Raw genomic sequence first — 10,483 nt, 5'->3', positions numbered from 1 at the left:
CATGATGGAGGGAGAAGAGTTCAAGTGAGTTGAAGGTTTATATGAGAGAGTGATCAAAATTGTGGTCTGTGGACTCTAGCCTTGGTAAGGAGAAAAATAATGGCATGAAAGAGTTAAAGGGCTTTGAGAAGTTGCAGGGATCAGTAGGTTATGGGATTCTGTTGGGGTCAAGATGCTAGAAAGGTTGGGAGAAGTTGGATGGGGAGCAGGATGGCTGAACTGGAGGTTGAGGAGGGGGTGCAATTATTGGTAATGGCAAGGTCTAAGTTATGACCATAAGCAAGTTGCTAAAGTCGGGTGGAGAGCAAACCTCTATAGAGAGGAAGTAAAGGAACTTAAGAGGCTCAGAGTACTGAAATGTCATCTGTGTTAAGTATAGAATCTTCAAGAATTATGACTAGTATGTATCAAAGAGAAGATGGAAAAACAGGTGCTCAAAAACTAAAAGCTGTCAATTGTCAGGGTTTTAAGAGTTATGCCCTCCCTATAAAGTTCCACTTGGTTCAAGTGAGGAGAGACCTTCTAAATACAAATGTATTCCCTTTCGTCAGCAGCAGTCCAGGGTTTTTAGGGCTGGGTACAAGGTGCACACTCAGTAAATGTTAGCTGATTGACTAATTGAAATTCTGCTTTGGGAGAATATATTAAAAATAAAACAAAACACTTGGCACAACAGTGTTTGACGTGGTGACCGCAGAATGTGCCAGGTGCCCCGGAGTGGGCCGTGATGGGTTCAGCCTGCGAGTCAGGCTCTGCTGCATGAGCCAGGAGCACCACAGCTCTCCCGTAGGAGTCCTTGACACAGGTTCGCCCTCTCTCTCCACACAGGAGAGGTGAGCCAGGCTGCAGGAATGCAGCCAGGAGAGCACCACAGTGGCCGCCCTGGCTTTCTAGCCTGGCCTGCCAACTGGTCCCAGGTAAATCACGGGCCCTTCTAGAAAGTTCTAGAGGGGGCATCTGTCCCATCTCCTACCTTCTGGGTGGAAACCCTAACATGGCTGCGCACCTCTGCCTGTCCAAGCCTTCAGAACCAAGAGACGAAGCCCATTTCCAACCGAAATGACAAAAGCCCCCCAAGACCTATAGCTGGGCCCCACAGTTTCTGAACTGAACAGTTTTATTGTCCTGGCAGAGCTCAGATATTCAAATGGAACTGTATTTATGAACTTTAATTTCTAAGTGGTCTGTTAATTTGTTTATGTATCTCTTCTCTCATCAAGAGAGGCATTTCATGGAGTAAATGGGTTGAATAAATAAAATCAAATTTTGCTTCTCATTGGCTAGCTTTTTGTGTCCAAAGCTTGAGCCTCATCGGTGTCCCAAGGACCAAGTCCCTCCTAGCTGTGAGAGAGCAGCTGCCGAACTGTGCCTGGAACCACCCTCCACTTAGCAGGCAGAACCAAAAGCTGGCTGCTTTTGATTCCAAGACAGCATGGTTGATGAGAATATTGATTTCAAATGTTCCTTATCAAAAACTGAAGTTGGTTCTCTAGTATCTCTGTTTTTCAACTCTTCCAAGTTTCTTTAACCATGTACTGGCCTGCTTCCCATCTCCGTAGCTAGTGTGGTTTCTTTCACTGCAGATGGAACAGGGGCACTGCTTCTTTGTGCACCTTCTCTATCCCTTTAGCAGTTTTGCTGCAGGATGTTCCAAGAAAGAGGCCCAGCTCCGATTGTGGAGGGTCTTTTCCATTACTAGTACTTGGCAAGACAAGCACTGGGTTGTTGTTGAAACAGCAATTGGTTAGAGACCGTAGGTTTCAGTGGAGCTGGACAGCTGGGAAACCAGGCCACATTGAGAAACCAGTTGGAAAACCTCAGCCCAGATGTTTTCAAAAAGCTCTTTGTTCCCCGCAGTGTGAATAAGGCCCCCTCACTTTGAGTCCTGACCAACCATCCATCACAACAGACATATTTCAATGAGACCAGAAGTCAGGAGATGACCCTGTGCTCCTTGACCTTGAAGAGTCTCAGACTCTCTTTTTGATTTTCTAACTCTACAATGGGAGAATATTCACCTGCTTTTCCCTCACGTCATGGAATCAATAGAATTCATTGTTTTTCTGGTTTACTGGGAAAAGAGGGGAAAAGGAAGGCGGAACACCTACTAGGCATATACATTATTTTATTGAATCCCCATGGCAACCTGTCTATTGGGTATCATTACTTTTACTTTAGAAATGAGAAACTGGCTTGGATAAGTAGTTGACCAAGTTACGTAGTGCCCAATCCACAGCAGAGGGGATTCGAACCCAGATTTATCTGATGACTATAAAACAGACTCCTAAAAGGAGTCATGAGAAAAAAAGTGATTTCCATTTTGTTTTGTTTTGTTTTTAGTGAACTTGTAAAAATCACTATTAGAAAATGCTCCAGTACTCAGTGTGAGTCAGATAAAGGAAAGGAGGTGAGCAGAGTCCTAAGGCTGCCTCTGGCATCTTGCCCTTCTCACATGTGCCTCCTAAACATGTGAAGGCAGCTCTGTGGGCTGGTCTAAGCAGCAACAGTCTGTGGATGGGAAGTATCAGGAAGAGAGAGAAGCCCTGAACCAGGAGTTAGGAACCCAGGTTCTGGCCTCAGGTGTGTGGCCCTGCACCAATGAATTGCCTTCTCTGAACCAGAGCTCTGGGTCTGTGAAATGGGAAAACTAATGCCTGCCCTATCCTTTTCCCTGAGGTATTGGGACAATCAAGGAGGTAACATGAAAATGCCTTAAAAACCTTAAACTCTCTATTGCAGGAAAGCTGACAAAATGAACTATTTAGCTTTTTCCTGAAGGGTTAGAGTCCAGACTCTGCTGCAGATGAAAGGGGCTCTGGTTTGTGCCACAGTCAATATAACTAAAATAATGGACCGTCATCACAGTTACCATGTTTGAGTGCCCACTATGGGCCAGCAAGAAACTACGCACATGCCATGTAAAACCCATACCAACCCTGCAATTCAAGTTTTATTATCATCCCCGCTTTCTGAGGAGGAAAGAAAGGGGCTTGAGCAGAGGTCGTATGGGCTAAGTTGCTGAGCCAGAATTCAAACCCAGCTTTGTGTCCAAAATCCATGCACTTCCCACTCTGCCTGGTGATGTATGGGGCTTAAGTCTGATTCTGATTCTAATCAGGCTCAGTCCACCACATCCCGAAACCATATCTGCTGCGTACCCTGACAAGGGAATCCAGATAACCTAGGACTACAGGCCCTATCTGAACATAATAAGTCAGTTGATGGTCACGTTCAGCTGCCAAAATTGGGGAGGGGGGTCTCTTTCCATGAAAGACATTAATGTCCCCCAAAACGCAAACCTATTTTGATGTGGTGCTTGGTTTCTCTCTTCTCTGCCTCCTTCAGGACCCATCTGGCTAGACAATCTCTACTGCACTGGCAAAGAGGCCACCCTCGCAGCCTGTACCTCCAATGGCTGGGGTGTCACCGACTGCAAGCACACAGAAGATGTGGGTGTGGTGTGCAGTGACAAAAGGATTCCTGGGTTCAAATTTGACAATTCATTGATCAACCAGATAGAGGCAAGTCATATGCCCTTTGTGAACATTCTCTTCCTCTCTATAACTCAATCCCCCCCTATTGATTTCAAGGAGTGCCTGTGAGTACCAAGGAGAGAACCTAACCTAACTCGGTTTGGTGTGGGGGCAATTTAGAGAAGGTTTTCTGGAGAAGGGGATACCTGAGATGCATTGGTGGAGAAAGAGCATTCCAGACACAGAAGACAACTTGAAAGGCACAGAGGTACAGAGGTGTAAACTGGGGGTGAGCAGTTTTGCACTGATCAAATGTGAATGTGGGAAGGATATGAAATAAGGATAGAAAGATGGGCATGTTCTAGAGCTTTCCCTTTGGGTTGGAAAAATGTGTGTTATCAATTGCTGCACCACAGATTACCCCCTATTTTAGCCATTTAAAACAAGTATTTGTTAACTCACACAGTTTCCCAGGGTCAGGAACCCAGGAACAACCGAGCTGGGTGATTCTTCTCAGCTTCTCTCATGAGGTTGCAATCAAGCTGTCAGCTGGCACTGTGATCACCTAAGTTCCAATGGGGCTGGAGGATCCTATTCCAAGCTCACTCATGTGATGGTTGGCAGCTGTAGTTCTTTGCTGGCTCTTGGGTGGGGCCCATAGTTCCTCACCACATGTGTCTCTCTATAGACTGACTGAGTGTTCTGAAGCTATGAAAGCTGTCTTCCCCCAGAGTGAGTGACCCAAAAGGGAGAAGAGAACATGATGGAAGTCACAGTCTCTTATAACCTCATCTCAAACATGATAAACCATCATTTCTGCTGTATTATTGTGGTCACACAGATCAACCCTGGTACAATATGTCAGGGTACCACACAAGGGAAATAATACAAAGGTTATCTTCTGTATTGTTCTTTAGAGGCCATCTTAGAGGCTGGCTACCACTGGATAGTTGTTCTCAAGCCTAGCAGGGGATGAGAATCACTGTGATTCAAACCTGCTGAATCAAAATCTCCCTCTATGAGACAAGATTTGTTTGTTTTTTGTTTGTGTTTGAAGATCCCCAGATGATTCTTATACTGCAAGCCTGATCCAAATCTGCATTTGGAAATGATAGAAGGATGGGTGACCCTTCTTCTAAATGTATAACTAAATTTCAGGTTGAGCTTTTCAACAAGTACTTTAACCGAGCAACTAAATTAACAAGTATCTCTTGTACTACTCTTGGGTGCAATGAATGTGGGGCATGGGGCAGAAGGAATAGATACATAAGAGTCCTTGTCCAGAGGTAATATATTAAATGTCACCCTCAAGGGGTGTGGGTTCTGACTAATCCAGGCCAAGGAGGCTTCACTGTCAGTCGCCATCTGACCCCAGGACTAACACTGAAGAAATGTGACTCTTGTAATTGTCTTTTTTGGGCTCCGTAAGACATGCTACCCAGACTGTGGTCTTTACATTTCCTACTCATGACTCACACTTTCCTGCTCTTTTCTCATATGTTCCTAGAGTACACCAAGTGCACTGGGAACTTGTCCAAGTCTGCATTATAGCAGGGAAAAGAATTTAGCCCCAGACTTGCCAGTCTTCTCCTAGATGAAAGGATGATGCCACTTCTACTCAGCACTCTTCAAAAGCTGCTGCTTTATTTGGGTTGACTAGAAGAGGTCATTTTAGAGTTTATGACCTTTATTTAGTGTTCCAGTTACTGATGATAATTTTGCTTTACCATGAAGTTTGTGATTTGGATGGGTGGATTTGTTCAAACCGTTTTCACAATACTTTCTATCCCCTCTCTTTATAACTTCTGATGGAGTAATTAGCACCCACTCGTATGTATCTCATCTTTCCAAGGAGACTGGAGGATCCTGGAGGACAAGAGATATCCCTTATTCATCACTGTACACCGATAGAAATAATGCCAGGCACTTAATGGGGATAATATCTCTATGTTTTAGTTCATAAGCTGCCGGAATGTGATATACCAGAACTGGAACCGCTTTTAAAAAGGAGGATTTACTAAGTTACAAGTTTACAGTTTTAAGGAAGTGAAAGTGTCCAAATTAAGGCACTGACAAGAGGTTACCTTCACTCAAGAAAGGCCGATGGGTCAGGAACACCTCTGTCCGCTGGGTCCCTTGCTCCTGACTCCAATGCTTTCAGTCTCTGCTCCTCTTAGGGTTCCTCACTTTGCTTCTCTGGAGCTGGTTTTCATCTCTTCACTCTCTCCAGGTTTTGGCTTGCTTAACATCTCCTAGTGACATCTGCCAGCCTCCAAGCATCTCCAGACATCTCTGCCTCTGTTCTCCAAGGGTTGGCATCTGTGCCTTCTGTCATTTCTAATTCTCTCCAAAATGTTCCCTGTTTTAAAGGATTCCAGTAAGCTAATCAGGCCCCATGGGAATAGGTGGAGTCATATCTCCATCTAATCAAAGGATCACACCCACAGTTGAGTGTGTCACATCTCCATGGAGATAATCTAATCAAAAGTTCCCAACCCACAGTATTGAATCAGAAGTAGAAGAAGCAGCTGCTCCCAAAAGATTGGATTAGGTTTAAAACATGGCTTTTCTGGGGTACATAATACTTTCAAACCGGCACACTCTATCTTTAAAATTTTCTTCTCCCTAGAATTCAAACCAAAGATTATTGTCTCCTTAGGTGGAGAACCTCTCAGGATAGAATATTAAACTAAAGAGTGATGAGAAGTAGATGGAAATAAATAATTTCTTCATATCATTGTCCTACTTAATGGGATGGAGAGTTTATTTATAATATCTTGGGTGGGCTTCTATTCAACCAAGAACCTCAGGATAGTCCACTTGAAATATCAAGTAAAGACCAGGCTTCTTGGCACAACAAAGGCATTGATGGTTTGAATAAAAGGGAGGTGGGGCAAATCATTGATAAATTTTAGTTTGAGAAAATGAGAAGAGTCAACTGTAACAAGAACAAAAATGACTCTGGAAAAAGGACACTGTAAATGGCACTGCACAAGATAAGCATTTATTCAGGATACTTACATGGAAAAATAATGAAATGTGACCCTGCTATACAGCATACAAAAAAAAAAAAGATAAATGTTTATTGAGTATTTTCTATATACCAGTTTCAATGCTTAACATTTTAAGGGGAAAATAAGATAAGTCACGTCAAAGAAAGAACCATAATGGGATAGATTCAGCATAGGAATGCATGGGGAAAAGTTTGCTGGAGAACACATTCTTATTTGGGAAGATGAAGTTTCTGTGATAAGAAAGCTAAGCACCTGCCTGTATTTTGGATGGTTGCAGAGTGCTACTGCACACCCATCATGGTTTAGGGCATTAAGAAACGAAAACATGGCCCTTGTCATCCAGGACCTTAGAACTTGTAAAGAAAAGCCATGGAAAAAGCTGAAAGAGCATTCCAAGGCAAGGAATGAGTTTATAGTAACCCAGAGAGGTCTGGGGAGCATCTGTCTTGAAGGGTGACATGACTTCCTCAGCCTTCCATGTTTTGCACTTTCTTAGAAGGCCTCCCTCTTGCTTTCAAAGTGAATTATACTGATTACTGCAAGTCAGCTGTAGCTTTCCTGTCCAGCCAGTCACTGAGGGAATTTTCAATTAATGAGCAGTCCCTTGTAGCATCTTCCCTTTGGAATCTGCTGAAAAGTGGATCGTGGAAAGGACCAGGTCTCAGGGTGTTGGAGGAGAATCTTTGTGAGTTGCCAGAAGATTCTTCCACCCAGGGCTTTGTGGCAAAGCTCTTGTTTACTGACAGAGCTGGCCTTACAGGCAGGGTGCCGCCTAGGCCAACTGTAGGGAATGATTTGTGGCATGCCAGAAAGTTTCTCCAAATACCTCATGCAATAGCCTGTGTCAGTAGCTGAAGTCATGGAATCATTCCTCTTGGCTAAAGAACTGTCCTCTATTAAATGTGAACAGGAAGAAGGTAGACGTGCAGTAGGGTGGAGTCAGAGCGGGCTGACTAATGACACCCAGGGAGAAGTGTTGGTTAACTAGTGTGGACACAGTAGGCCGTCTCTAATGGTGTACTCCAGGGCTCTTCTGCTTCCCTGTCATCAGGAATTTGGATGGAGATTAAAATGCTTACTGATAAAATTAATGAGAGATGCAAAACTGGGAGGGATTGCTGGAATGTAAAATTATGGAATGATTCTGAAAAACCTCAGACAGTTGGTTGAAATAATAATCCTAAACTATAACACGCAAGGGATGAATATAAAGTCTTTTATTAAATTCAGGGGGAAAAAAAATCAGCCATGAGAGTGAAAATAGGGAGAGGGACTGAAAAGTGGTGATTATTAAAAAGAAAAAAAGTCCCTGAGTGGGGGATTGGATGACTAAAAGCTAAGCATGAGTCAAAAGTTAGGATGTGGCTGCCAAGAAGTAGATGTAGATGTCTGCACTGTGAGAAGAATTATTTCCCTAAACTCTGTACTTTTTGGACCAAGAACAGAGTGCAGGGATCAGTTCTGGGATCATTTCTCTTTTTTTTTTTGCAGAGCAGGGATCAGTTCTGGGATCATCTCTCTCTCTTTTTTTTTTTTTTTTGCATTAAACTTGCAATTTTTTTTCTTTTTTTTTAAATTTTTATTGATACATCAACGTACAATCACATACATTCTTAACATACAACATTCCACACATGGTTTACAATCAATGACTCACAATATCATCACATAGTTGTATATTCATCGCCATGATCATTTGTTAGAACATTAGCGTGGGATCATCTCGTATCCCAGGTACCCAGAGGAGGGGCCGTCAGGATGCAGCCTGGTCTGGAAATCATGTCATAAGAGGAACTTAAGGTGCTTTGTCAAGAAAAGAGATATGGGAGAAGAGGGCAGCATGCTGCTTCTCTTTAAGTATTTGAAGTGCCATCATGGAGAAGAACGTTTATGATTTATTCTAACTCCCAGAACTAAAACCGATGGGAAGGTATTGGAAGGTAGAGTTCAAGGCCGTTGAAAACGCTACAACACTTAGAGCTGCCCTGCAATGGGCAGGACTCCCCTAGTTAGTGGAGAGCTCCTTGTCTCCGGAAAAGTTCAAGCAGGAACTGGATGACCTCCTGCCAGGAGTAATGTGGTCAGATTCCTAGATGGGGAAGGAAGTGGGACTAGGTAACTGCCAACTTTTACCAGCTGTTGTTGCTCAGTGTCTATGAAAATTTACCTGCTCCGGGCAGGGGGCACCTACCACCTGGCTATTGGAGTTGAAACCATTGTGTGAGTCATTGTCACCCATGTTTTACACGCACGGAGGGAGAGGGCACGCCTACTCATAGGGCTGCTGCGGTGCTCGGGCTCTCTCCCTACCTCTTCTCTGGTCCCGCCCAGACCAAAGCCCTGAAAGCATGGGCAGACCTTGTGCCCTCACTCTGCCACATCCAAATGTGAGAGTTAAAGCCCTCAACTCCCACGAGTCTGGGGTGGAAGTTGTGCCCATAAATTCAAAGGTGGTCAAAACAATAAATAAATTCAAAGGTGTGAAGTATAGTCAAGAGTGACGTGTCTAGTCTCTTTCAAATCATTTCTAAAAGTTAATCTTTCTCCATGTCTTGTGACTTCGGAGTAAAGAACTGGATGAATTAATGTGAAGATGCCCCCCTTCTTCCCACCCCTTCCCTGCAGGGGTGTGTGCCCCACTCTCTTACATTCACTCTTGTGGAGGGATTGTGGACCACTTAGGAACCATTAGACATGACCTTCGCAGGCTTGTGTCTTCTCCAGAGTGCACTGAAACTCCCCCAGCTGAAAGTGGAAGAAAACCTGCATCAGTCTAGACCTAGTTCAACCCACTCTGGGATGCCAGAAGCATGAGTCACTGAGCTCTGGGGCCTGGCCGATGGAATTTCACTTGATGAGCTGGCTGTGTTTTAATGGACTCCCACGTCTGCTGGGAGCATCCTTGGGGACTCTTTGCCACTTCATAAATTCTCTTTTGGAGGACAGAAAAAGCATACCTTCTTCACATGAATGACTCCACTAAGGGAGATCTCACATGCTTGTGACCTTGAGCTACCTGTGAGGCCAGAAGCCAGAACACTGGGCAAGTCCATTCTCTTTAAAAGGAGAGGGTTGGGTGCAATTCCTTCCAACTATGACAGTCTGTGCTCTAGAGTGGCAATGGTTTCTCCATTAGAAGGACGCAGCCTGCACTCGTTTACAAGGTGGTTTTGAATATTCTGCAGGGAAAACATCTGATGATTTCTGAAAAAGTGCTTTGCAAACTGTAAAGTGCTGCAATCAGTTCGCTTTACCACTGATTCAGCAACCGTGGTTTGTTTCATCCAGGAAATTAAGCAGAAAGGATCTGAGCTCTCCCCGTTTCTGACACAGGCTATGCTGTCACATTTTGCTGTGCAGTCTTAACCTGGAGGTGGAGATAGGATCCCTGAGCTCCAGTCCCAATGGAGACTGGAACTTGCTGCTCTATGCCCTGAGTGACTGACCTTTTTTGGATTCCAGTACACCCTCCTGTAAAACTGAGGTTTGGCTGTTTATAAGGAAAATGGATCTTAGTCGATCTTCAAAACTTTTTTAAAAAGAGGTAAGCAGGAACAACCAATGAAATGTGAAACACATTGGTTCAGAGTGAACAGATCCTTTTTAAACCCAGAAAACAGAACCCCGAGTAACACTTCTGGGGTTTCAGAGGCTCTTAATATCAAGAAGCTTTGCTTCCTGCCTGTGGAGAATGAACAATTTGGAAAACGCATTAGATAAGGAGAGATTACAAATCCAGATGCCCTTTTGAGCAAAACTCTGTAAATGGGCTGTTTTGCACGTTGTTATGCAATGTGCTCATAGAAATGCTCCTGGCTGGGTCCGTGTGTAGTTAGATGAGGGAACATGCAAGTCTTCTTTTCTTCATCTACTCCACCCCCTACCCCCAACACAACTTGCTTTCCTACCCACATTTTTCCACTTTTTTTTTCTTTTTTGGCATGGGCAGGCTCGGGGAATTGAACCCGGGTCTCCCACATGGAAGGCAGGCATTCT

The 10,483-nt window shown here is 44.1% G+C and overlaps 1 protein-coding gene across 6 annotated transcripts in view; it reads left to right on the top strand.

Annotated features, from left to right (window-relative positions):
• The window catches only part of LOXL2 (lysyl oxidase like 2), a 95,045-nt gene that overhangs the window by 28,761 nt on the left and 55,801 nt on the right, over positions 1 to 10,483 (top strand). For all 6 annotated transcript variants that reach the window (XM_077152793.1, XM_077152792.1, XM_077152795.1 and 3 more), the window contains exon 3: positions 3,346 to 3,521. In XM_077152793.1, the coding sequence (XP_077008908.1) occupies positions 3,346 to 3,521 (176 nt within the window). The remainder of the gene's footprint in view (positions 1 to 3,345; positions 3,522 to 10,483) is intronic.

The sequence above is a fragment of the Tamandua tetradactyla genome, chromosome 3 (assembly GCF_023851605.1).
Source record: "Tamandua tetradactyla isolate mTamTet1 chromosome 3, mTamTet1.pri, whole genome shotgun sequence".
Classification (NCBI taxonomy): Eukaryota; Metazoa; Chordata; class Mammalia; order Pilosa; family Myrmecophagidae; genus Tamandua; species Tamandua tetradactyla.
Note: the sequence above shows the minus strand (reverse complement) of the source record. Positions and strands in the feature narration are given on the sequence as shown.